At 54.5% G+C, this 26,807-nt stretch overlaps 1 protein-coding gene across 1 annotated transcript; it reads left to right on the top strand.

Annotated features, from left to right (window-relative positions):
• Window positions 1–2,922: 2,922 nt before the first annotated feature.
• Window positions 2,923–25,959, top strand: LOC102521247 (suprabasin). Its single transcript, XM_032487416.1, is given in 24 exon segments — window positions 2,923–3,896; window positions 3,898–4,167; window positions 4,169–4,588; window positions 5,948–6,013; window positions 6,122–6,166; window positions 14,615–14,806; window positions 14,920–14,979; window positions 15,259–15,309; window positions 15,474–15,560; window positions 15,624–15,677; window positions 16,352–16,408; window positions 16,820–16,876; window positions 17,094–17,144; window positions 18,619–18,669; window positions 18,794–18,841; window positions 19,045–19,092; window positions 21,325–21,381; window positions 21,689–21,736; window positions 23,320–23,370; window positions 23,490–23,531; window positions 23,966–24,034; window positions 25,036–25,059; window positions 25,168–25,215; window positions 25,683–25,959. Coding segments are annotated over 23 exon segments (2,607 nt in total). The 5' UTR covers window positions 2,923–3,185; the 3' UTR covers window positions 25,683–25,959.
• Window positions 25,960–26,807: the final 848 nt, after the last annotated feature.

A 26,807-nucleotide genomic window follows, 5' to 3' on the forward strand; every position in this document is an offset into this window, starting at 1 on the left:
GCAGATGGCTCTCTTTCACCAAGGCACTGGGGTGGGGGCTTGCGTGCACACCTGTGACTCACAAGAAGTCACCTTCACTTGCAGCGCCAGTTGACACACAACTGTGACCAAGATTTAGGGGGTGTGGGGGTTTGGGCCAAGAAGGAGTCATCATCCCAGAGAGAGGTGTGGAAGCAAGAATGGGCAGAATGACAACCTCTTCCTTCCCCAAACCTCCATGGGCACTCAGTTTGCTAGGACCCTGCCACGGATAAGCGTGAGGCCCTCCTGCTCGCATGGCCCAGGAGAGGTGGAACAGAAAAGAGGCTGAGCGTATAGATGGGGAGATTGGAATGAACCAAGACCAAAAACCAGATACTAAGTAAACAAAGAGGGACAAACCTAACATGTATAATCAAGGTGCGGGGAAAGAGTGCGCAAATAAAACCAGGACTGCAAAGGGACCAATTTGGTACAACTTTACAATCACTGGTATGAAAAGATAGATGCAATCAAAATTTTTGTAGAAAATCTGAAACATCAAAACTGGTGCAAAAAGAAATGGCAAATCTGAGTAGGCCAATAACAAGAGAAGAAACAGAGAGTTAAGATCTATCCTTCCAAAGGCTGATTCAGATCTGGATGATTTTATGGGCAAGATCTGCTGAAGAATGGGGAACAAATATTTGCCATCCTGTAGGAACTGTTGCAGATCCTGACCAGAGCTGGGAAGCCCAGTGGCAGCTCCTGTGCAGAGTGACTCTGGGTCAGGCACTTGCTCTGAGGCCCTGCAAGGTGACAGGCACGCTGTGTGTACACACGTGGCATGCTTCTCTGGAGTGCTCTGGGGACCTGTGATAGATCAGCAGTGGAAACCGCCTTGACGTACTGAGGAAACCCGCACCGCCACGTGACCAAAACCAGCAGAGGATGGCAAGGAAAGGACAACTCCAGATTCATCTCGTGTATGGAGATGGATGCCAAAATCCTGAATCAAATCACGGCAAATGGGAGTGAAGCACTGAGGAGAGGGACCGAGGCTGACAGAGGATGGTAGGACTGGGGCAGGAGAGATGGGTGGGAGAGAGAAGCAGAGGACATTTCCAGAGGAGAAACCCCACCTCTCAATCTTGGTGCAGATTAGAATTCTGAAGCTCACCACTCACCCTTCTCCACCCAGCAACCTCCTGGCACAGGGAACTCCCTCATTCAGGTGCTGGACAGGGGCACAAAAGCCACTGCTGAGGTTGCCCAGGGATTTGGCTTTGTCGCTGGAGCATGAAACTGGGAAACAAGCTTGGAGAGGTGGCACAATTAGTCACCCTCTGCAGGCAGAGCCTAGAGAAGGCAAAAGGTCCTTGGTTCTCTGGGTCCGGGATGCCTGATTCTGGGTGGAACCAGGGTCTAGGGTGGAACCCTGGGTCCTCCAAGGGGAATGGGCCTTGTCGCCCTTGTTTGAGCAAAGCCTGAAAACACGTGCAGATTCCTGCCCCACCTGGGCACCCACATACATAACTCTGCCACCCCATTCACTCACACCCTGCGCATTCCTTCTACGCGGCCTTCCCACCAGCAGTCCCACCTCCACCCCACCTCCCAGTCTTTCCTCTTGGCACCAAAACCCCAGTATCTTTCACCCCTGCACCCAACTGTACCCACACACTGGCCCTCATCCTTCTGGTCTCAGCCTCCCTCCAAACTAGCTCTAGATAGTTTGGCTGCAGCAGACCGCCCTCCCACCCTCTGTGCATCCCTCTGCAGCCCCTCTCCACACCGAGGGCAAACCCTCAGCTGTTTCTCTCTTCAGCCCCTGCCAATATGTTAACCAGTTGGGGCTTCAGGTTGGGACTTAGGAGGCCTCAGTGGGGAGGAGGGCAGGAAGGATGAGCTCCTGGCCCTCAGCCCAGGTTCTGGCTGACAGTCTCCTGCCACCCCGAGTCTTCGGCCCCTCCCCGTGGCTGCCTCAACCGGCTTTTCAGGAGACACTGCGTCCTGTCCCAGCTCATGGCAGTCGGCCCCCTGCCCTTGCCCCAGGGCTGGGAGGCAGGATGAGAATGTGATCCTGGCTCTAAAATCTGCACCCTTCACCATGGGACCCTATGCTACTCTGGGGATCCAGGTGACCTTCCCTCCAGCCCCCTTTAGACTCAGGCTCAGGCCTGAATTGTCTTCCCCTGGCTTCTAATCTATCTGTTTGTTCATCCTAGAAATATTTCCTGAACCCCAGGCAATATTCTAGAAGCTGAGGATATAGCAGTGACCAACACAGACTAAGGCCCCATCCTCTGAAAGTTTATAATCTGATAGGTGAGACAGACAGTAAAAGAAGATAATTTGGGATTGTGGTAAGAGCTATAAAAACTGAAGGATGGTATTACAGAGTATATATGGTGTATGGCCAGGGAGGGAAGGGTTTTTGTTTTTGTTTCTGTTTCTGTTTTTGTTTTTGTTTTTGTTTTTGTTTTTGTTTTAGAAGGTGATATTTGAACCAAGAAGAAAATGAGGGGGGAACCCACCTTGTGAAGATCTGCATTCTACATTCCAGGCAGAGAGAACAGCAAGTGAAAAGGCCATGAGGCCATGAATGAGCTGGGTATGTTTGAAGACCAGGGAGGAGACCTGTGTGGCTGGAGCACAGTAAATGCGGGGGGGTGGGGTCAACAAGAATGAAAAGAGTAAGGTCTGGGGAAAAAAAGATCAAGGCCTGGCGACTCCCTCAACTCCCCGGGGGTGCTCTCCTCCCTCTGACTGTGCCTCCCATCTTTCCAGTCTCTTACTGCTGGGGAAGCTGAATCCTGGGAGGCATGAGGATCCTGAAGAACCAGGCCTGGGCCCCAGGGACGAAGGGTGATTGAAGGTAGGGTGGAATTGGGAGAGAGGAGGCCTAGAGAGTGGGTGAGGAATGAAAAGAGGAGGTGGTTGGAAGGGCAGACATCTGGGCTCTGGGGTGGAGGGCCTGAGCCTGATAAGGAGCAAAGATGCCACGTGAGTCTTCTCCATTCATGACTCACCCTCTCTTCCTCCTCCTCCTCTTCATTGTTCAACCCCAAATCTCCCTGGGAAATACCTCCCTGACTGGGGATCAAGTCAGTGCCTCCCAGGGGTAACTGAGTCATGAGGGGTGGAGAAGAGGAAGGCAGGCATAGGATAAATAGCAGCTTTGCCTCCCTGGCTCCTCTCTGCACCCTCCCCACTTCCCCAACAATATGCATCTTGCCAGTGTGGTCAGCTCCTGCTCCCTCCTGCTGCTGTTGGGAGCCCTGCCTGGATGGGCGGTCAAGGATGATCCCATTGAGAAGGTCATTGAAGGGATCAACCGAGGGCTGAGCAATGCAGAGAGAGAGGTGGGCAAGGCCCTGGAAGGCATCAATAATGGAATCACTCAAGCTGGAAGGGAAGTGGAGAAAGTTTTTAATGGACTTAGCAGCATGGGAAACCAAGCCGGCAAGGAGCTGGACAAGGGCATCCAGGGGCTCAACCACGGCTTCGACAAGGTAGCCCATGGGCTCAACAGTGGCGTCGGACAAGCAGGAAAGGAAGCAGAGAAGTTTGCCCATGGGGTCAACAACGCTGCCGGACAGGTTGGGAAGGAGGCAGACAAAGTGATTCATGGGGTCCATCATGGGGTCAACCAGGCGGGAAGTGAGGCAGGGAGGTTTGGTCAGGGCATCCACCATGCCGCTGGGCAGGCTGGGGAGGAGGGAGAGAAGTTTGGTCAGGGCATCCACCATGCCGCTGGGCAGGCTGGGAAGGAGGCAGAGAAGTTTGGTCAGGGCATCCACCATGCCGCTGGGCAGGCTGGGAAGGAGGCAGAGAAGTTTGGTCAGGGCATCCACCATGCCAGCTGGGCAGGCTGGGAGGAGGCAGAGAAGTTTGGTCAGGGCATCCACCATGCCGCTGGGCAGGCTGGGGAGGAGGGCAGAGAAGTTTGGTCAGGGCATCCACCATGCCGCTGGGCAGGCTGGGAAGGAGGGAGAGAAGTTTGGTCAGGGCATCCACCATGCCGCTGGGCAGGCTGGGAAGGAGGCAGAGAAGTTTGGTCAGGGCATCCACCATGCCGCTGGGCAGGCTGGGGAGGAGGCAGAGAAGTTTGGTCAGGGCATCCACCATGCCGCTGGGCAGGCTGGGGAGGAGGGAGAGAAGTTTGGTCAGGGCATCCACCATGCCGCTGGGCAGGCTGGGAAGGAGGGCAGAGAAGTTTGGCCAGGGCATCCACCATGCCGCTGGGCAGGCTGGGAAGGAGGCAGAGAAGTTTGGTCAGGGCATCCACCATGCCGCTGGGCAGGCTGGGGAGGAGGCAGAGAAGTTTGGTCAGGGCATCCACCATGCCGCTGAGCAGGCTGGGAAAGACGGAGACAAAATAGTCCAAAGTGTTCATCCTGGGGTCAACCAGGCTGGGAAGGAGTGGGTCAACCAGGCCGGAAAGGAGGCAGAGAAGTTTGGCCAAGGGGTCAACCACGCTGCTGGCCAGGCTGGAAAGGAAGCGGAGAAACTTGGCCAAGGTGTCCACCATGCTGCTGGCCAGGCCGGGAAGGAGGAGGACAGGTTGCCGCAGAATGTTCATAATGGGGTCAACCAAGCCGGCAAGGAGGCCAAACAGCCGCTGAATGTAGGTGAACAAGGGTGGGGTAATGGGGATAAGGGTGTTGGGAGAGGGAGAGGTTAAACCCTTGGGACATTTGGGGAGCCTAGGTAGTCATCATTTGGTGACAGAAGCTTGGGCAGCTATGGAAGTGTGTCCTCCTTCTCCGTCTCCATGTCCCTTAAAAAGGAGCTGGTGGTTAGCTGGTCAGACAGACTAAGCCATCTTCTTCGCAAAGCCCTGTCAGAGAGTGTGGACGGGCCCCAGCCCTGCTTCAGGGTGCTGTCTTCCTCATTAATGACATCTAAGGGGAGGAACACGCAGCCTCTCCTGGGAACAGGAAGAAGTTGCCGAGGCCAGGATCTATTACACTGCAGACAGAATGAGTGTTGAGAAAACCCAGAGCATCAGAGGAAGCTTGAGGAATAGCTTTTGGAGATAAGCCCTATTCTGTTAATTTTCCTGAGAAGCCTCTGAGGTAGCCAGGGTGAGGCTGCTGACTCTTTGATTCTCAGATAAGGAAACAGAAGCTCAGTGGGGTTTAAGGTTTTGCCAAGGTCACGGGGTGAGCACTCAGCTTTGGCCAATCCCAAGTCAGGGTTCTTTTTCTTCCTCTATGCTGCTCCATCAGAAGAGGCCTTCTGGAGGATTCCTGATCCCCACTTAGGTAGAGGGAACAGATCCCGGAGGCCAGGAGAGGCTGACTCCTGCTGGCCTCAGTTCCCCATCCTCCACTCTCCATGAGGAGTCTCTGGGACACCATCTCTCCAGGTCTCAAGCCCATAGCCACATGGGCTGCCAGCCAGGGAGCCAGGGATGGGTGGGTGGGGAGGAAAGAATTATGGAGAAAGTGTGCAGAGTAAGGGAGGGAGCTCTGAGTCAGATGGCAGGACTCACCAAACAGAGACCAGAGAGGGAGGTTTGTTTGGGGATCCGAGGCCGGCAGCAGCAGTGCGGTGGGGGAGGCCTTGCTCAGTGCCTGGGGACAGGATTAAGGAGAGGATCAACCCGAGTTAGGGATCAGGCTACAGTGTGTGTAGAAGGGGTAGCTCTGAGGTCAGGGCTGAGGTGAAACCCTGTCCAGGTATTCATGTGGCTCCTCTGGGCTCCCTCTCCAGGCAGGCCCCTTCTCAGCAACTGAGAACATCTCATAACTAAAATCAAAGGGAATCAAGGGAAGACGAGTCAGTAGGGGCAGACATCCTTCCTGGCTTCTCCTCCCACCTCTCACAGAATTCCCACAGCAACATGGGCTCTGAGTTTTCTTTCTGGACCTTTCTGGTAGCCTATGCCTCCTGCCCCAGCCCCAGCCGGCCCCCGGGGAAAAGGGACTTGGGAGACCCTCAAGGGCTGAGGGGTTGTAATGAATCCAGGCTTCGTCCACAGGGCGGTCATCCAGGCGGATCCACAGGCCAGCACGGAGGGGTCGCAACCACGACCTTAACATCTGGAGTAAGTCTCCCGAGCACAGCACGGACTTGGAGGTGGGAGGAGGGGAGGCTCTCCTCGGATGGTGGTGGGACAGACGCTGGGACTGACCCTCTTGTCCTTGAACTTCAGGCTTCGGTCAACAAGCCCTTCATCGACTTTCCAACTCTGTGGAAGGTGAGTGTCCACATTGCTACTTCCTGCTTGGGAGATGCTCTCATGTCTCCTTCCCGTCGCCTGTTGCCAGACAACTGCACTGTAGACAGACTTTCAGCCTCTGCGGAGACCATCCAACCCATTTCCCAGCTCTGGCCTTCCTGCTTCACTGCTCTTGGCCCTGCACATCCTGCTGTCACCTTTTGGGCACTTTCTGTCCCCTCCCTCCCCGAGGCAGAAAAAATCTCCAGGGGCCCGTGTGCATCTAGGAGCCAGGGAGGGAGGGGCTGCTGAAACCCTCCCCTCCCTGTGCTCGGCATCTCCCCTCTACATCTCCCCCCCAGACTCCCTCCTTACCCTGTGGACCCTCTGCTGCCCTGGCCCTGCTACCTGGCGGCAGAGTGCTGGGTGGCGGGAAACTGTAGCTCCGTCCTCCCCCTGGTTGGCCCCCCAACCCCTCTCCAGGATAAAGGCTCCTGTAAGATCCCGGTCCCCTCTCTAGGCCCAAAGTCAAGTCCTAGTTCTTTTCTTTGCATGCAGTATATTCAGCTGCCTGAGACTGGGGCAGAAGGGTGAGGCTGCATAACAACCCTAAGGACAGTGCCTGGAACCCAAGGCCACATCCTTGTTTATTCCTGGGCTATAGAGGTGGCAGGAGAGCCTCTCAGGCAGAGCAGACAAGGCTTCTCAGTTCCTACAGAGGCCCCCGGCACCTCCACCTGGGAGGGCTGGCTCCCTGTTCTTCCTTCATACAGGTACCACCTTGCTTAAGATAGTCCCCAGAAAATAGGTGACCCCAGAGCCAGAGTGGCCAACCTCCCTGTCATTCTCTACAGGGTGTGAGGGCAGAGGGCTTGTGGCTATGTGCCCTGCATTCCCTCCCTCCCTCCTTCTCTCTTCCAGAGCGTCACCAACATCATTCCCTAAACTGATGAACTGGCCATGTTGAACAGACTGACATTCCTGTTGTCACATCATCTGAAGTGACCTGAAGGAGCTGGGCGGGGTGGGGGGCGGGGAAAGATTTCTGGAGTCCCTGAACAGGGCTGTACTTAGATCTGTGAATAAATATAACCCCCTGTACTCTCATCATGGTCCACGGTGCTTCCTAAGAAGGGGTTGGAGGAAGGCTTGTCTTTTCTCCTCTTGCTACTTTGCTGAAGGAGCTGTGGGTCGTGGGGTCTGATGCACAGGATGGGTTGAACTGTAGATTTCAGGCTGATCAGATCTCCGAGGGCGGTTATGGGGACAAGCCATGCCTCATTAGTACAAAGTTCATGCTCGGCTTTGGGAGGGACATCTGTGCAGGGAAAGCTGCCCCAGCCAGTATGGGGGCCAAAGCATCAGAGAAGAGGGCAGGAACCCTGGTGAAGCCCACGGGGGTAGCATCCTCATCCAGGGGTGTGGCACCAAAGGAATAACAATAGTAGCTTTTGTGTATTGTGCAATTAAGGCGTGCGAGGCTCCCTGCGCTTTACGTGCATGACATCACCGAATCCTCCCAACCATCCAGTTAGGTAAGAGGTCCTGCTATTGCCCCATTTTATAGAGAAGCACACGGAGGCTCATGAAAGTTAAGAAATGTGACCGAGATCACATGGTAAATGGAGGGAGAAACAGCCCAGAGCTACCAAGGCTGTTCTGAAAACCCAGAAGTCTTTTCCTGCTTCATTTCAGTAGGGAGGGGAGTCAGTGAAGAAAGAGAGAGGAAAGAGGTATGTGCGCCCAGTTTTCTGACCTATGGGCAGCTCAAAGCCCAGAAGAATGACAGCAGCTTCTTAGTAGGTTCCAGGTACCGTGTGAAGTCCTGTTCATTCTCTGTAAGCATTTAAGCCTCTCACAGCCCAAAGGCAGAAGTTCTCTTACGATCCCCATTGTACAGATGAGGAAACTAGGGCTCAGAGGAGCCAGGGCACTTGCCCGGGGTAACCCATGAGAAAGCAGCAGGCCTGTCTATTGCCAGAACCTGACCTTTCACAAGTTGCCTATGAAGTCTCCAGAACACTTGCCAAGCACGGGCCTGAGTGCTGGGAGACCTACATTCCAACAGCACCGGGTGCCTGCAGGCAGCACCCTTCCCCTCTCGGGGCCACACTTTCCTCCCGTGTGAAGGGGGCGGGTGTCTGCAGGAGAGGACTACAAACATGGCTTCCAGCCCCCAAATTCCATCAATCGTGAGATCAGAAATAAAAGACAGTGTTCTTGCCCCTGGGGAATTTACAGGCTTCCTGGGGCGACAAGGCATACAAACAGAATATGAAAACAGCCACAAAGGAGTGTCAGTAAAGGACACACCAGGGAGGGGAGGGGCCTGATGCGCCCTGTGAAGGTGATGTTCTTGACACTTTGTATTCACTGCATTTTGCCTTATTTGTAGAATACCACCATTTTAATCACCTATGTTCCTTCTCTCCTCCTGCAACATTTTATTGCAAAGATGAAAGAATTTTCCATTGACTACCTGCCTACCCACCACTTACATTCTACACTAATATCTGACTCTGCTTACTTTATCTCACAGCCACCCATCACCCACCTAGCCATCTAGCCACGTGCCAATACCTTTTTGATGCAATTCAAAGTAAATTGCAGCTGTTTGTTTCCTGTATTTCAATGAATGGAAGCATTCATGCGAACCGCACATGTACTGATGGTCTCCTGTGGGCATCGTTTCACCTGGACTGGAGGAATCCCTTTTGAGAAGGGATTCATTCTTTCACAAAGTAAAAGCTTTCATTGAGTTCATTTGTATGCCCATTTTCTTGCTGGGTTTGCTTGGATGGGCACTCAAAAGTTCCAGAGAGATATGGGACAATCTGTGTGAGCTGGGGGTCAATCCTGGGAGGCTTCTGGAAAAGAAGAGCTTAGCCGGATCTGAAGGGTAAAATACAGGTGGCTCACTCCTGCCCTGAGGCCTGGGGTGCTGGTCCCTCTGCCGGGAACATGCTCCCAGCCTCTCTTTCCCTTTCCGGTCTCACCCAACCTGCATGAAGGGCCACCCTTGTTTCTCATGGCATGCATCCTGGTCTTTCCAGTGTTGTGACAGACTGTAATTATGTATTTACCGGTTTCATTTCCATTTCTCCCTAGACTAAGAGGTTCTAGAGGAGGGGTCGAGGCTGGGCACAAATTTTCTGGCAACTCGTAGAGTGGAGGCTACTGGCTTGAGCAGACTTGGGAAAGGCCTTGGGATAAGAGCGAGCAAGAACTAGGCGCCTGAGACAGCCAGGCGGAGCCAGGCCAGGGAGCAGGAAAGAGAGGAGGCCAGTTCTGGGGATGCGGAGGGACAGGGAGATGGGTGGGACTCTCACAGCCATCTTTTACTGGGCGTGGACTCTGCTAAGCATTTAGGTGAAGACGTGATTCATCCACCCTCCCAACCTCCCCCGACACAGGCACCGTGATTACCCCCCTTAGAGATGATGAAGCTGAGGTTCAGAGAAGGGAGAGAGTCGAAGGAGGCCACCCAGCTAGCAGGTAGTGAGGGCTGGCTCCTGGATCGAGCGCTTCCCTGCTGGGGGTCTCTGCTTGAGAGGTGGCATGCTCCCCGGGGACCCTGGGGAGGGTGAGGGGCTACTTCAACGTAAGTCCTCTTCAAAAGTAAGTTTCTGCCTTTGCGCCTTTCACGAGGTGCCTGTGCAGCCGTGTCTGAGTCTCAAAATTAAACAAGTGTCAGGGAAGTATTCCAACAGTCTTACAAGAACACATATTGATTGAGTGCTCCCAAGTGCCAGGCACTGTTCTAAGCTCTTTGCACATGTTACCTCATGCAATCCTCGTATTCACCCCTCTTACAGACAAGGAACCTGTTGCACAGATTTGTTAAGATGATGTGGTGGTGATCTTAAGTAACTGGTTGAGCCGGGATTTGAACTCCAGGTCAGTTTGAGGCTCCAGGTCAGGCCCTGCGGACACAGTGAGCCAGCAGATGTCAGCCTGAGGCCCGGGACTCCAGAGAAGGGAGCAAAGACATCATCCACACCCAAGACCCCATCTCCCCTCTATATTCTTTTTCCTTTGCCTTTTAGAAATTTTATTGCGGAAGTTGATATTTCATTTTATTATCAGGTTATAAAAATTGAAAAGTTAGGGGACTCCTGTAGTCCAATGGGAATTCAGTAATGACATTTTGTCATGTCAAACTATGAACATAAATTTGTACTGTACAGTCCTCATATACTATATACGGTATGCAATATATGTATTAAATACTTGTTAATAAAACCATCATAATATTTAAAAAAAGAAAAGTAAGGGGCTCAAATAACAGTCTTTGTTTTAATATATCATGAGTTACCATACAACTGAAGGCCATTATCGCTCAACGCAACCATGGAACACTACCTCTCTTTTATAGTGACATGAGCCTGAAAACCTAATTATTTCCCCCAACAAATTAGCAATTTAAAGTTCTTTGCCTTTTGAAAATGTCTCTGTACTGTGTAATATTGAGCAGATGACAATTACAGCTATCTTGGCCATTAGACATTAAAACTACATATTGTGTGCATCATTCAAAATATGATCTGCTCTTTTTTTTTTTTTTTGATTCCCTCACTTTTATTTATTTATTTATTTATTTTTATTTTTCCCCTCTATACTTGAATCAACCTCCTTTCTCCCCTGAAGTCTCCTACTTGGTCTCTGTAGTCCTCATACCATGTCCCCACCCTGGTCTGTTCCCCAGTTAACACCTGAGTCAGATCACAGCCTTCCTCAGCTCAAAGCTCTTGGCAGGTTCTACTTCATTCAGAGTCAAAGTGCTCACAGTGGTCCCCGAGGCCTCACAATCTGGCTTTGTTCCCTCTTTGGACTTCAACTCCTCCCATTCCCCGTTGGTCCAGTCACAGTGTTTCTCAAATAGAGTAAGCAGCCCCCTGCCTCAGGGCCTTTGCACTGCTGTTCCCCTCTAGCTTGGAATACTCTATCTCCAGATAGCCTCGTGACTCACTCTCTTACTTTCTTTGGGTCTCAGTTCACATATCACATCTGAAAGAGCCCTTTCCTGACCATGCTGTTTCCCTCTGTCTTCTCTATATCCTCACCCCACTATATGTTTCTCCCTTGACACATCAGCACCTGATCTGTTTATTGTCCAGCTTCCCCACAACGAAGGTGAGCTCCGTAGGGGGAGAGAGAGAGACTGATGACCTTGTTCCTTGCTGTATGCCCAGTGCCTAGAATAGGCGTGTCACAGAGTGCTCACTCAGTAAACATTTACTGAATAAATGCAGTAGTGCATCAAAGGGAACAGCTGAAATCAGAGGGTCCTGGACATGACGTAGGCATGTCAGACTCGTGGACCATTTTATAGACAAGAACAGAGGAGGCATGGTGATGTAGGAGAAAAAGCTGTCAGATTCTGCCAGCTCCATTTTGCCATGATCTTGTATATGGTCTCGTGTGTGTGTAACAGCTCTAGGCCTCAGTTACCTCACCTGTAAAATGGGAATAACGTCTATATCTCTAGGTGATGGTGAAAATTAAACGAGATCATGCTTGTGAAAGCATCTGGTCTTCTGTTTCTGTTCACAACAGGTATGTAATTAACATGCCTTAAGGCTGATTTAAAGTGACCTCTCTGGTCCAGAGACGTCTGAGGGCAGTTTTTCCCAGGAGGTAGAACATAGAAAAATGTAGGTGGTTGTGAACATGGCTTTGAATAAGTCCGAATCACACTGCGAGACACTTACTCTTTTCTTAATTTTCCTAGACGCTTTCTGCATGGGTGGGGAGGGAGACAATTCCTGGGCTGGTGTGCCCTGAATACCTCTCTCCTACTGGCCAATCTCCCTTTTCAACAAAGAGGCACAGGGGCTACAGTCAGCTACAATGTGATTTCATTGTTTTCTTCTCACTTTGTTTTTCTGGTACTTTTCATTTACGGGCAAGTGAGCCTGACTTTCCACGGAGAGTAGTGGTATAAAGTATTCTCTTAAAATACACTTAAGAAAGTCAGCTGGTTTAAAGACAACTCTCAGTGGCAGAGAAGCTCTCCACCCCTCAAGTGGTCCTGGAGCAAAACTAAACCAGTTCTACCCAGAGAAGAATTAGGGCTTTGAAAAGCAAGGAAGGTCTGCAGCACTGAGATGATAGAAGATGCTGGGAGCCGGGCTCGGGGATGGGACAGGCTGGGCTTGGCTCTGCCTCGATCACATACGCACTGTGTCCTCTCTGAGCCCCACATTCTCTGTCTCCAAATGGGGTAATAATAAGACTGATTCTCCCAGGGCTGTCTGGGCCTTAAAATACTTAGTCCAGCTCTGGGCACAGAGAAAGCTGTGGATAAACTGGAGCTCCAATGATTATTATTATTGCTGTTGTTGTTAACACCACAACTATTATCCTCATTAAAGAGTCATCAACGGAATAACAGGGAGGCAGGAAGGAGCCATGGAGAACAGACAGGGATTGTGTTTACATCGTGAGAGGTGTTGGGTGTTACAAGTTGGGGTGTGGGTGTTGGGGTGGAGAGAGAGACTGACCGAGAGACGTTGAGAAAAGCAGGTGGAAACCGGCCCCTCCTAGCCTGGTGATGAATCCCAGTGATACAAGGCAGTGCCAAGTGGGAGGACCTGGGGTTCCTGGGAGAAGCAGCTACGCTCACTGAGCAGTGATGAGACCTGGGGAAGATGCCCAAGTTCTGCATCCTGAGCTGGGCCCGGGGGAGGGGGCTGACGGGGGCTCCTGCCCCTGTGCTGACCCCTCCTCCCTTGGCCGTGCTGCCTTGTCCCTGCTGGGAGAGGCTGGGGGCAGGGTGGGTGAGCTGGTGTCGTCCCAGCCCTCGCAGGAGGCCGTGAGCTCACACTCGTGTCCCCTCCAGGCCTGGTAAACAGGATGGGTTTACCGGGTCAGGTGCACCCTCCCTAGGTCTGTCCCTCCCACTCATTCCCTGGGGGTGGCTGGCCCGCCCATCTCTCCTGTTCCACACCCAGCTTTCTCAGCAAGAGCAGCCCGAGTGCTAACTGAAACGCCTTGATGACCACTCTCAGGATCGTGGCCACTTCCTTCTCTGACGCCTGGGGTCCCCACCGCGGGGCCGTCTCCCGGCGACCAGGCTTTCTGCTGCTGGAGGGTGTGGGAGACTGTGAGGTGGTCAGTCACCTGAAGAGGGCAGCACTGGGGGCCAAGATGAGAGAGACACAGGCTGCCTGAAACTGAGAGGGGAAGGCCACGAAGGGGCACCTGCCACTCATTCAGGTGCCCCCGACCCAGGCTGGCTTACACCTGGGGTGGGTCCTGTTCCACTGGGCTCCCTACCCTTTCCCGCACCTCTCCACCCTCCGTGGGCTCCTGCTTGAGTCCTCTCTCTTAAGTCCTCTCCATCCACCTCTGGGAGACCCAACAGTCTATCTCCTCAGACGACCCCACCCCCACCCTGCGCCCCAAATTCCTGGGGTTGGGAAATCGGAAGACTTTTGTACCAGTCTCGACCCATTGCTCCCTCCCTCCCTGCTGCACGGGCTCCCTCTCTGTTTCAACACAGACTCTCAGACTCACAATTACAGCTCATTACCCTATCGGGTGGCTGGCCCTGAGTCACGGAGGGGAGGGACTCTGGGCTGCTCAGCCCTGCCACCTTCTCCCAAGCTCCAGTATAAGGAGTAGTGGCAGGGAGGAGGACTCTGGGAAGGCGGGGGCATCTGAGAAAGGAGAGAAGACTGCAGACCTAGAGTGGGGAGAACAAAAAGTCAGAAGGAAGGGGAAGACGGAGGAGGGCACACAGACGCAGAGGAAAAGAAAGGGCAAACTAGTAAACCTGGGTGGGAAGAAGACACTTAGGAGAGGAGAGAGGCAGAGATGAAGCTCCAGGGGTCCCTGGCCTGCCTCCTGCTGGCCCTGTGCCTGGGCAGTGGGGAGGCTGGCCCATTGCTGGACAGAGGGAAGAGTGAGGGAACAGATGCTGGGGAGATCGCTGGACACATGGTGGGAGAAGCCATTGGAGAGGGGCTGGGGGAAGCTGTTGGAGAGGGGCTGGGAGAAGCCTTTGGAGGCAAGTCGGGAGAAGCCAACAGCCACAGAATCTCTGAGGTCCCTGGCCATGAGGCGGGAGGTGCTGCCGCCCATGGCCTTGGGGAAGGAGCCCGGGCTCTTGGAAACACTGGCAGACAGGTTGAGGGTATCATTCAACATGGAGCAGATGCTGCCCACAGCTCCAGGCAGGGGATGCCTGGTGGCAACAGTGCTTGGGTGAGTGGCTGGAAGCCAGGCCTGGAAAGGGAGGCAGTGGGCAGCAGGGTGGAGAATCTTGAAAAAAGGATGAAAGAGTGAATGGCTCGCTTATTGGTGGCTGTATGAGCCAGCCTCCTTCCATGTGGTCCTCCCTCCTCTACCACCCTGGGGTCTCTCTCTACCTGCCTCTCCCTCCATCCTGCCCTGGCTCCTCTCTGTCTTAGTTGCTCTGCCTGCTCTCCCCTGCCCTGGAGTCAGTGGTCACACACACTCAGTGTAGCCATGTTGTTCTTGCAGGGAACCAACGGCCAGCCCCCAGCTGATGGCCATGGCATCTCTGGCTCTCAGGGCAATCCTGGAGGTCCAGGGACTCCCTGGGACCAGGTATACACTGGGGGCTCAGGTGGCAGCTTTGGAACCAACTCTCAAGGAGGCTCCTGGGGCCAAGGAGGCCATGGAGGGCCATTCAACTTGGGGACCAACACTCAGGTAAAGTAACTCCCCAGCCCTGATGCCTGCCACCTCCCTCCCTTTGAGCCCACTCTCTCAGTGCCTCCCTTGTGTCCCTCCCGATCCCATACTCAGTCTCACCCTCCCAACAGGGAGCTGTGGCCCAACCTGGTTATGGGTCAGTGAGAGGCAGCAACAACCCAAATAAAGAGGTAAGAGGAAGAGTCTGGTAAAGAAGGGAATCTGGATGTGTGGGGTGGAGAGTGGGAGAGACCAAAGGGGAAGAAAGATGGAGGGGGGACGGTTGAGGGAAGAGGCAGATTGGATGGGAGGAGAGGTGGGCGCGGGGAGGAGGCTCCGGAGAGCGAGCTGGGCCTTGAGGGAGAGACATGTTGGGAAAGAGAGCCAAGCCACAGGAGGCATGAGAGCCTGGCCCGCGGGGACGGCTTCCACAGGAGTCTGGAAACTCACCTGTCCCCTTCTGCCCACAGTGCACCAACCCCCCGCCATCTGGCTCGGGTGGAAGCTCCAGCCACTCTGGGGTAAGAGGGCAGGGCGAGCAGGGCATTTTGCACAGGGAGAAAACAGAGATGCTGCCCCCTCAGCCGGGGCAGACACATTCCTGAGCAGGAGAGGAGGGGAGGGAGGAAGGCAGTCTTGGTGTTCTCATCTTTAGACCTTGCTCTGGTCACTTCCTGCCCCTCAGGGAAGCAGCGGCAGTGGCAGCAGTGGCAGCAGTGGTAGTGGTAGCAGCAGTGGCAGTGGCAGCAGCAGTGGTGGCAGCAGTGGCAGCGGCGGCAGTGGCAGCAGCGGCAGTGGCAGCAGCAGCAGTGGCAGTGGCAGTGGTGGCAGCAGTGGCCATGGTGGCAGCAGTGGCAGTGGTGGCAGCAGCAGTTCTGGGCCCAGCTGGGTAAGTGCTGCTTCTGACTGAAGGCAGAGACAGGATGGAGGCCCCTGGTGGTCCCTGCTGAGGACATCCCCTCCAAGGCCTCCCTGAACACTGCCAGCCCCAAGGTAGTTGTCACCCCGGGGCTCCCCAGCTTCTGGTCCCCACCTTCCCAGCCCCACTGAACAGTGTTGCTTATGCATGCACTCAGATTTTCTGGAAGAAGTGCCCTGCCTACCGCGTTCACTCTGTCCCCTCATCTTCCACTCGGCGATGGCGGGGATGCTCCGTCCCCTGTCTAGGCTCTGCTCCTGCAGGCGTGTCCACTGGGCAAATCTGACTAGAGCTGGTTGGTGGATGGAAGCCCCTGGCCCAGGAAAACAAGACCCCTTTCTGGGATGCTCCCAGGAGAACGAGGGCAGGACCGCATGTGGAGACTTAGGGACATTGTGAGCTGCGGGGTAGACAACACTAATAAATACAGCCACAGGAGGCCCCTACGCGAGGGGTGAGAGGACCAGGAGGGGACCACGACCTGGCAGCCGGATTAGGGTGGCACTCCCATCAGAGCACAGCTGGGTCCCTTGGGGGTCTGAGGAAGGTCTCAGGCAAGAGGAGGGAAGTAACTAGAACCAGCCAGCTGACGTGAGCTGCTTTAATTTACTGTTCCCTGGACCGCCCCACCCGACTCTGTCTAGGAGCAACCCCTGGAAAACTCCAGGAATTTTGATCAAGGGGTCTACACGGGCTCCCAGGTAGGACTCCCCAGGGGTCCCTTCCCCTTTCTGGGTCCCAGGAGAGGAAGAGGGGGAGGTGAGGCAGGAGGAGGGCAGAATGAACCCCCAGCTGCCAGGGTCACAGCTCTTATGAAGTTGGGCTCCGGGGCCTTTCCTGCCCCTGGCGTGAGGTGGGGGTGAAGGGCAACAGCTCAGAATCCCCAAATTATCCCACATTTCCAAATGCACTTGGCCACACCTGGCCTTCCCTGTGCTCCAAATAACTTCCCCCAGTGATTGACTGGAAAAAGCTGGGAAGGCATGGAGGCTGAGGAGAGGGGGTTAAAATATCATAATCCCAATTATGGGATTAATCCCTATTATGGGAACTATGTGGGCCCTGCCCAAGTCCTCTGAAGACCCCATACAGACTCTTGCCTCCCCTCCTAGGGATACAGCACCAGCTCAGGTAGCAGAGGTGGAAGTGGTGGTGGAAACAAACCCGAGGTGAGTGTCTGGCGAGCGTGCGCCTGTGCAGGTCTCCCCCCACCTGTGGGAAGGGGAAGAGGCGGTGAGGGATGGGGGCGCCGAGGGGAGAGGACAGCTGGGCCGGGGTGGGGATGGGGGACCTGGGCCGGCCTCGGGGTTAAGATGCTGCAGTCTGGGGTCTGGAGTTGGTGCCTAGGTGGGGACTGAGAGCGTCCCCTTTTCCTCCCTCCCACAGTGTAACAACCCAGGGAATGAAGTCCGTGAGTCCGGAGCATCCGGGAGTCAGGTGAGAGCCACACTTGCAGTGACCGTGGTTTGTCACGGCAACTGTGCCCACTCCTCAGTTCAACTCTGCTCGTCCCCGTGCCTAACGCTAACCTCTGTCCCAAACCCTTCTGGGTGACTTTACAATTTAGGGGGAAGAAACCAAATGTGTGCCCCTAGAAAGTATATTAAGTTCCATATTATTCATTCATTGCAACTCCTTACATGATATCTCCCGCTTTATACCACAGAAGGGGTGGTGAAAAATCATAGGAAAACCAGTCCTTTTGGAAACAAAATTGTTTCAACTGGCCCGTGAACAGAACTCGGTGACCTCTTGGACAGCGTTTTGAAATACTGCTTTGGATGTATGCGTTTCCCTCCTAGCTTATTCTGGAAATCTGGCCCTCTGTCGGCACCTGCAGCGCTGACAGAGGAGCGGGTAGGATAAGGCATCACCTAGAGGTCTTGTGAAAATGCAAATTCTGACTCAGCAGGTCTAGGGTGGGGCTGAGGTTCTGGCTTCTGACAAGCTTCCGGATGAGGCCGATGCTGCCGGTCTGCTCACTGGTGTGAGGGTGGCCTGCAGGGTGAGGGGCGCGCCCCTGGGGAGAAGGAGGCACGGGGGCAGTGGGGCTACATTGAGAAAGCTCTCACGTATCAGGGATGCTAACCTTTTATGAGGAGACAGGTTTTAAGAAACCTCCTCCCAGCCTGTAACTCTATTTCCAGTTTTTTAATATACCAAAGTCTTAAATATGTAGCGAGGGGGGAAAACAGACAAAAATAACAAAAGAATGGTCAAGGGGGTATTTTTAAAAACCAGATTTAAGAAGGCCAAGTTGACAAGTGGAAAGAAAGGCAGTGAACTTTGACCTAGAAGATGGGGGTTCAAACACCAGCAGTATCATCAATCATCTGTGTGTCTCCAGGGAAGTCAGCTGACCTCTCTGAGCCTGGGCTTCCTCTTGGGTAAAATAGGGACCATGAAGCCTAACTCGCTCACCCCTCCTCAGTTACTGCAGAGCTGTCTGCACCATAACCGGACCAAGGTGGATCAGGGTCCTGACGCTGGAGTCTGACATGGAGACAGGTGCTGAGCAAAGTTGCTGGACAGCTCCCAGCTTCCGCTTCCCTATCTGCAAAGTGGAGGCATCTCCGCATGGGAATGGGGCAGGATGGGGCCCAGAGCTCAGCACACAGTGGGATTAAATATTGGTTACTAGCGGTGTTTTGGGAGCAAGGAATGGGTGGAAGTAAGAATATGGATATGATTCAAAGGACTCGGTAGGGTTATTCTGGGTAATGAGTAGTGAGTCATTTGAGTAAGGCTTTCTGGAGGTAGGGCTCTTAGGCGATGTGTAAAGAAGAGAAGAAGGAGGCTTTACAGGGAGGACAGAGAACGTGAGCAAAGGCGGAGATGAGTGGGCCAGGAGCAGGTTGATTGGTGGCCAGATGCATGAGCCTGGAACACCAGTCGCCTTTTCCCCACACAGGGGCAAGGGTCCAGCGGAGCAGGTGAAGATGTCAGTGGAATCAACAGCTTGGTGAGTGGGGGCATCACTCCTCCTTGGTCTGGGACCCACCGTTGCCTCTCCCTATGTCTCCTGCCCCTGCCCCATACTCACAAAGTCGGTTCTGACTCTTACCCATTTCTCATGGGTTTCTTAGAACTCTCCGACAACTCCTGGGCCCTTCAACTTCGAAGCTTTCTGGAAGGTGAGTTCAGCAATAGTGCTCTGCTCACTCTCTTTTGGAAAACCAAACCTTTGTCCCTTGGCCCCACAGGCTGCAGCCTTCCTTCTAGAGTGACCATTAGTGGTGGCCCTTGACCTCTCTTGTCCTGAGACCTTGAGCCGATTACATTGTGGACCAGTTGGGCCATTTCTTTCTTTTTTTTTTTTTTCTCTCTCTCTCTGCAGAATTTTAAATCCAAGCTGGGTTTCATTAACTGGGATGCCATAAACAAGGTAAGGGCTGGAAGGCTGTGTCATTCTGATCTTTGTGGGAGAAAGACAGAGAGAAGAAAGCTAACTCCTGCTTGGTGAGTCAGGGAACAATGTCAATGGCCTCTAGGAGAGCATTTCAGCCAGTGTTTAAAAAAAAAAAGATAGAAACAAGGAGGAAGGACAGCAGAGCCCTGAAGACAGAGGGAGAATTTGGAAAGAGCTGGGAGTTGGGGATGAGGAGGGAAGGGGTCTCTTTTATGTCTCAGGACACAGACCTGAGCAGGGCTGAACCTCAGTTTCCATTTCGACACTAGAAGGTGCAGCGGAGAGTGAGTTCTCAGGCCTGATCCTCAGGAACCAGGGAGGAAGCAGAGGCAGGGGGAGGGGATGGACTGAACCATCAGGAGCTAAAAGGCCAGCTGAGGACTGACACCGAGAGGGAAGGGAAAAGGAACGAACGCTGGCTGGCTGAGAGCCTGCCGGTGCCCGGCTCTAGTCTGGGCCCTGAACGTACGTCATTTTAGGAAACACTTGGGGCCTAGATCCTCCGGCTCCTTCTGCCCTGTTCACCCCATCCTTAGAGGGGGAGCCCCTGGCCAGGCTGATTTGACTCCAGAATAGCAGATGTACCTCCAGGGCACAGGGGGTGGACTGGAAGGCGGGCCGGCAGACGAACCATCCAAACAAATCCCCAAGGCAGAAGCTGCCATCGGCGGCCCACTGATTGGTTGGTTTGATCTATTTTTTAAAAACAATATGTACACTCTGGGCCCCTCTTTCTATGGCCCATGACGGCCTAGAGCTGAGTAGCAGCTGCTTCTTGCCACGGGGGCTTGCTCTGCACTGGACAGACTGCCCCCGCCCATCACTGTCATTCTGCCGCCCAACTGGCCCCTGTGAGCAGTGGAGCTTCTGACCCTTAATGTAAGAGAATGCAGACCAGGACCCCTGCCCTGCAGAGCTTGTTGGGGGAGTGGGCGGTGGTAGGCGGGGAGGCAAAGGGATCGCCCACACCTCAGGAAAGGCACCTGGGAGTAAGGTGGGGGTTGAAAGGCAGGAGGTGCAGAAGCTCCCAGCTACGGCAGAGTCGTGGTCTGGATGAACCAGATGAACAGAGCAGACTGTTTCAATTTCGTAAAGAACTATTTCTGGTCGGGGTGAAACTCCTTACTGTGGACCATGCGGAGACAAGGCCCCTGAGCGTGGGGCACTTAGGGTCTGACGGGACAGCCAGGGCCCACACAGATGCTTCCCTGAGGGCCCGGGCTGACACCTGGCCGCGGGGTGGGCGGCAGCAAAGAGGGTGCTCGCAGCTGTGCAGAATCTGTTTGGGGCGGCTCCCCTCAGGAGCAATCTCCTAGGAAGCAGGGCAGGACAGAGATGTGCAAAGAAGTGGAGAACCCCAGCTTCTTCCCGGTGGGGAGGGGATGAGGGAGCGGAGGACTTCAGCCAGAGTGAGGACTAAGGACAGGGGGGTTCCACTTAGCGTCCCGGCCAAGTATGGGGGCTTTCAAGCCCAAGCTGGAATATCTGGATTGGACTGGATGACAGCCATGGGTGAAAAGGTCCCTGCAGGTTTCCGGAGCAGGGGCCCAATCTCTCCCCTTGCCTTGGTCCACTACCCCCGAATTCCTAGTCCTCGAGCTCCCTCTTAGAACTTATTTCTTTGCCCAGGACCAGAGGAGCTTTCGCACCCCGTGACCTCCCGACAAGGAGCTACCAGATGGATGGGAGCCCCCATCCCTTCTTAAAACACCACTATCTCACCACTAACCCCAACATTTGCCCTTGAAATAAATCTTAGCTGTCCCACACTCCTGGTCTCTGCTCCTTTCTTATGTCTCCACTGTTGTTCCGGGGGGGGGGGGTTGGAAAGGGTGATCTCAGCCCCCCAGCTCTGGGAGATGGGTGGGAGGTGGCATGGCAGGTGAAAGGTGGGAAGGTCTGGGGGCAGGTCCTGGTCCTGAGGTTTTACCACAGCTGTGTTCTGCCTGAGGCTGGGGAAACTGGGCTAGAGGAGTACGCTGCACTGTGCGGTATGTGTGACGGAGGGGTGGCGAGTGGCTCCAGAGACCTGGCTTCTTTCACCCTCTGTTCCCAGAAAGTTTTCTCATGTCCCTAAAGACACCCAGCTTCCCCCAGACCTTAGTCACAATGAATTCTGAAGGCTGAGGATGGTGGTTGCTGGAGCCGGGGCTTCGGTGAGCAGGGGGTCAGGCTCCCGGCTCACCTGTGCCCTACTTTCATCCACAGGGCCAAGTCCCAGCCCCCAGCACTCGCGCCCTCCTCTACTTCAGCCGACTCTGGGAGGTAGGAGAAGTCTCACTCTTGGTCATCCTGTCCTCCCCCCACCTCCCTCAAGGCAGCTTACTTGCTGCAAGTTCCCCCTCTTTTCACTGGTGAGATAGGTAATCTCACCCAAAGCTTATCACCAATACCATCAGAAATCCGAACACTCTCAGTGTCCTGTAAGCTCATCTTCATCCCGCCCCAGACCACATCCAGCTGCCAAAACCCTCTCTTTCACGTGATCTTGAAACTTTCCCAACCAGCTGCCACACTCCACCCTCTGGATTCTGTTTCCCCATGGCCCACTCATCTCTCCTTCTCCCTCTAGGACTTCAAACACTACACTCCTTTCTTGAACTGGAAAGCAATTCTTCAGGTAAGGGTGGCAGAAAGCTGGGGCAGGAAGCTCAGCTCTGGGGACTGGGGTTCTGAACCCAGGCAGTGGCTTGCAGATTCTGTCCCAGGTCCTCCCCCTCCTTCCCTTCCCATTTTCCTCCCCCTCCCCTTATGCAACGCTGAGCAGGGGTGGGGCGGGAGAGGGAAGTTGTGAGTCACCGAAGAAGGAGTAGGGTGGCAGGTCCTCCCCAGGATAAAAGCCGAGGCCGAGGGTTGGGGCCTCCTCAGGCACAGGATCATGAAGCCAGCCACCGTCTCCGCTCTGCTGCTGTTGCTGCTGGGGGTGGCCTGGCTCCAGGGAAGCCACAGCTGGGTGGGTACCGCAGGGTGAGCAGGTGGAGGGGACCACAAGGTGGGGAAGAGGGAGGGGCCTGGGGCTGGGGCCAACTCCCAGGGCTGGAAAGGGGTCACTAGGGAGAAAAGTGGAAGAGAAACAGGAGAGCAGGAAGAATGGGGGAAGGGGTCAGATTATCTGGGTTCTAGGAAGGATGGGCAGGGCCCCTGGGTCCTACAGAAGGCCACATCTCGATTCCATCTGGCCAGTGGCTTTCGGGAATCAGGGCCCTTGGGCACTGAGGCAAGTGTTGCCCACTCATTTGTCCACATGGGCTAGGCACGTGAGGCTGGACAGATGGGGCCACACTGTGGGATCTTTCAAGAAAAGCTAGAAATCTGGTTTTCAATTGTTTGCGACTAACTTAACTTAAACATCCAGACCAAACAAACAATGTCTGGAGGCCTGTGGTCCACCAGTTTGTGCCCTCAGTGGGGTTAGAGTGCAGTCAGGTGTGGAGAAGGCGGGGAGTCAGGCCTGACTTGGGAAGAACATCTTGATCCTGACTCTGTAAGTGTGCATGCACGCGCGAGTGTATGAGTGTGTGTGTGTGCGTGCACGCGTGAGTGTATGAGTGCGCGTGTGTGAGTGTGTGTTCCCAGTAGAGAAGGGCTGATGGCAGGAACTAAGTTCCTCTCCTGCGCAGATCTCCCCCTTGCCCTGCTCCGGGGATTTGGGGGGCAAGCACACCTGCTGTGCTTCTTAAGGGCTCCATCTGCTTTCCTGGATTTCTCCCCTTCCTTTCACTCCTTTGAGCCAGAGCGAACCCAAGGCACGTCCCTTCGCCCCTGTGGGTAACAGCCCATCCTTCCCAGGACCCTGGGGAGAACAGCATTTGGGAACAGGGATGAAAATGCCTGTGTGGGGAGCAGGGTGTGCTGCGGGCAGAAGGCAGGTGGGGCCGAGGTGCCCGGGTCGGCACAGCTCCCCAATTTTTCTAGCTCAGGCTCAGGCCAGCGCTGCTGCCAGGGCCCCAGGTGCATGGGTGGCAGTGGGGTTGCCTCTCCCTATCCACGACCCCTGACACTGTTCAGGGAAATCTGTCCCATATCTGTCTGGGCCATTAGTTCCCTCCAGGCTTGCCGTCCCCTCTGTAGGCAGCACGTATCTGAGACCACTGAGGGGATGGGGCAGGCCAGGTGGGATGCTGGAGCCCCCTAGTCTGGGGCCTGCAGGGCCACGGAGATGCCCTCACGACGCCTCCTTCTCCGGCTCCTTCTCCCTCCCAGGGTGCTGAGGCGTCCTCGTCGCTCCAGAAGAGGGCAGGCGGCGCTGGCCAGGTGAGCCTCTCCCTCAGACTGCCCTGCCCCGGGGCCGGCCCTGGGCTCCTCTCAGCCCCGTTCCTGGGTCTGGCCAACCTGAAACTTCTCCTTTATGTCCTGTTCTATAATTTCCTCAGCCTGGCGCAGGATGGCAAGACGTGGTACCTGTAACTTCTAAGGTAAGATAACTGCCACTGACCACTGATTTATTTATTTTATTATATTATTATTATCAATGGAAGTACTGGGGACTGAACCCAGGACCTTGTGGATGCTAAGCCTGCGCTCTACCACTGAGCTGTACCCACAACCACCACTACCACCACCACCTGATTTAAATTTCACCTTTTTCCCTTGTCTCCTACCGTCACCTCCCCAGCGACACTGGAGGATTTGGGAGAGGCAGGGAGGGACGGAGGAGGGCTAGGACCGTACAGTGAGGTGAGGGTGTGGGTCCTGGCCGCAGGAGATTCCACAGAAGGAAACACGCGACGTGAGGAGGGGAGGAGGCAGGGGCTTTGAGACGGTCCATCCAGGACAGGGGAGTGGGGGCAAAGTGCCCTCATCCCTTCTCTCCTGTGCCCCCACCCACCGCCCCTGCTTCCTTCCACAGAACAACTATAACCAGCAGGCACACCCTAACGCCTCTGGTGGGCAGTACGCAGCCAAGATCCCGGCTAAGGTAAGACTTGCAGCCGCCCTGATCCCCACTGGGGTCTGCACTGGGGCAAGGGAGGGAGTTTTTTCACTGTTAAGGTCCTCTGCGTAGGTTAGCTGGGGCTGAATCCTGCTCACTTTGATAGTCATGTCTCTCCACCCCTGTGGAGGGAGACTCCAGCCCCCTGAGAGCAGTTTGGAAGAAGAGGGTAGAAGGTTCTCCACACCCACTCACACCCCCTCACTTACGAGGGAGCAGTGGCCAGTCACGTGCCAGGAAGAAAACAGGGAGCCAGTGTCCTCGCAAGGACTACACGGATCCAGAAAAAAAGAAAAAATCACGTGGCAAAACAGCCAGCTTTCCTTTGTAGTGTCTGCTCTCCAGCTCTTTAGTTGCTGACTTTGGGGCCAGTGGGGTCAGGGGAGAGAAGGGGACACTAGCAGTTAGGGAAAGCTAGCCCGGGAACTCTTGGTTGGTGGGAAAGTAAATGCTTCACTCCACACAGGAAATAACGGGAAAAACAGGAGGATTTGGTCTTATTGGGTTGCAAAGGAAGCAATCTGGTAAATTCAGAAAATGAACATGTTAAATGCTAATTAGGCTGATGAAAAATCAGGCGGTATTTCCCACCATCTCTCAGAACAAAAAAGCCCCTGCCCTCGGGGAGAGGATGTCTACTGAGAGATCAGAAACCGCCTGCTGACTGAGAGGAGGCTGAGATGCAGTTAATAGTACCTGTGGGTATCCACCTCGCCCATCACTTGTGGTCAATTTCTACCCACCAAGCTGGCAGAGGGAGACCTACATTTCCTCTTTCCACTCCCCTTGGTCAGTGTGTGTTCACGGACCACATTCAATATCTTGGGTGAAATGCACTCAGGCTGATACATCTCCTGGGAAAACAATTCCATGGGCTGAGAGTCCACACTCAGACCTTTGCGATAATCCTGGTCTGAGCCCTGAGGACATGGCTGAGCAGAGAGGCCACTGGAGCCCTCACCTCACCCTCTCTGATCTCTTTACAGGGGGGAGTCACGCCGTCTTCCTCGGTAAGTACTGGGGTGCAGAACATCCAGCTCAAGAGAGGTGGGGTCTGAGACCCAAGGGGGTGCCGGGGACGGTGCCATGTCCCCTCAGACACTCTTCTTGTCCCACAGGCGTCCCGGGTGCAGCCTGGCCTGCTTCAGTGGGTGAAGTTTTGGTAGGTGAGTATCAGAGGGAGCCACACAGGGCACACTTACCCGGGGCAGGGCTGGGATCCCGCTCTGGGCGGTTGTGCTAAAGGTATTCAAGAGGAGGAGACCCCAGTGTAGGGTGTGGAGAGAGACTCCTAAGAAAATGAACTTGAACTCTCGGAAAGCACCCTTGGAGTGCTGGGGGAGGCCTGACAGACGCAGGGCCAGGCGGGGACAGAGAAGGCTGGCAGGGCGGCCTGATGAAGGAGCCAGACAGGACAAGAATTGTATGGGGGCCTAGAGCGGTGAGCCTACAAGGTGCAAAGGTTCAGAGGCAGGAAGAAGAGGTAATACCTGTTTTAGAGCGGAGTGAAAGCGAGGGGACCGCAGGTGACACAGGCAGGCCCTGGGGACCTGCGGCACACAGCAGCAGGGTGGGAGGATGCCTGCTTTCAGCCTGGAGTGGCCGCGTTCTACCACTGGCTCTTTTCTTCTAGAAAATCACTTCCAATAGCGACTGAGGCCCCGAAAAACATCAATCACCAGCTCTTGGTCTGGGTGCTGCCACCTGCTTTTTCTAGCCTGGGGGGCCTGTCTGTCCTGTTTCCTACCCCCTACTGTGGGGTCTCCTTGACCACCAGCCTCATCGGATACACCAGGCATTTCTTCACCTGCTCCATTTTGTGACCTCAGGTCACCACGCCAGACATTCAGAAGAAGCAGCCTACTTTAGAGTTTCTCTGTGGAAATAAAATATGAATCTTGTTTCCCTAAGACTCTGGCAAACTTTATTTTTCAATACTACGCTAATGGCCTGGATCAGGGAGAAGAGAAGAGGGATTTAGGGGCAGATAATCTGCCTTGGGCCGAGAGTGATGACCTGGGTGGTCCTGACAGGAAGCAGCTAACTGATCTCACTGGGCCTCAGTTTCTCCATTTTTAAAAAATAATCTTTGCCCAACTTACCTCTGAAATCAGGCTTACTGCACTTGAAGCAGTGGGGTGTTTGCTAGCCTGTAAAAGGAACAAGGGAGCTATGCAAACAGGAGTAAGGATATTAAAGACGCTGTTCCAAGAGAGGAGAGCTGTCGCAGCGGGTCAGGGAGAGGCAGGAAGGAGGATGTGGGCCGGTGGAGAATAAGCCCCAGCCTCGTACAAACACTGAAGTGTGGATGAGGGTAAGCTGGGGCTGACGGCTGGGGGAGTTGTGGGGAATGGCTCACACCCAGTGCCTTATCAGTGCAGCCGCTCTGTGCCTCCAGGAGGCAGAGGAAGCGGTGAAAAACTTCTGCTCCGTCAATGTACCAATGAAATTGGCAGAGATTAGGGTGCAGGCTGAGCTCAGGCTGATCACAAGCCAGGAGCCCTGGGGACAGGGCCAGAGAGTCTGCATTCAGAGTCTCTGAGCAAAATGCCACCAAGCCCACACAGGGTGACCAAACCCAGGAGCCCCACCTCTGATTCCTGACACCTCTGATGTCCTTGACATCCTTTCGGGGACCCAGGACATAAAAGGAGGACAGGAAGCACCCTGCCAGCTTCAGTGACTCCCTCAGAGATGGCCAGTTCCCTGAGGGCGTGACCCCTGCCTGCCTTGGTCACTTCTCCATCTCCAGTGCTGA

The sequence above is a fragment of the Camelus ferus genome, chromosome 9 (genome assembly GCF_009834535.1).
Source record: "Camelus ferus isolate YT-003-E chromosome 9, BCGSAC_Cfer_1.0, whole genome shotgun sequence".
Classification (NCBI taxonomy): domain Eukaryota; kingdom Metazoa; phylum Chordata; class Mammalia; order Artiodactyla; family Camelidae; genus Camelus; species Camelus ferus.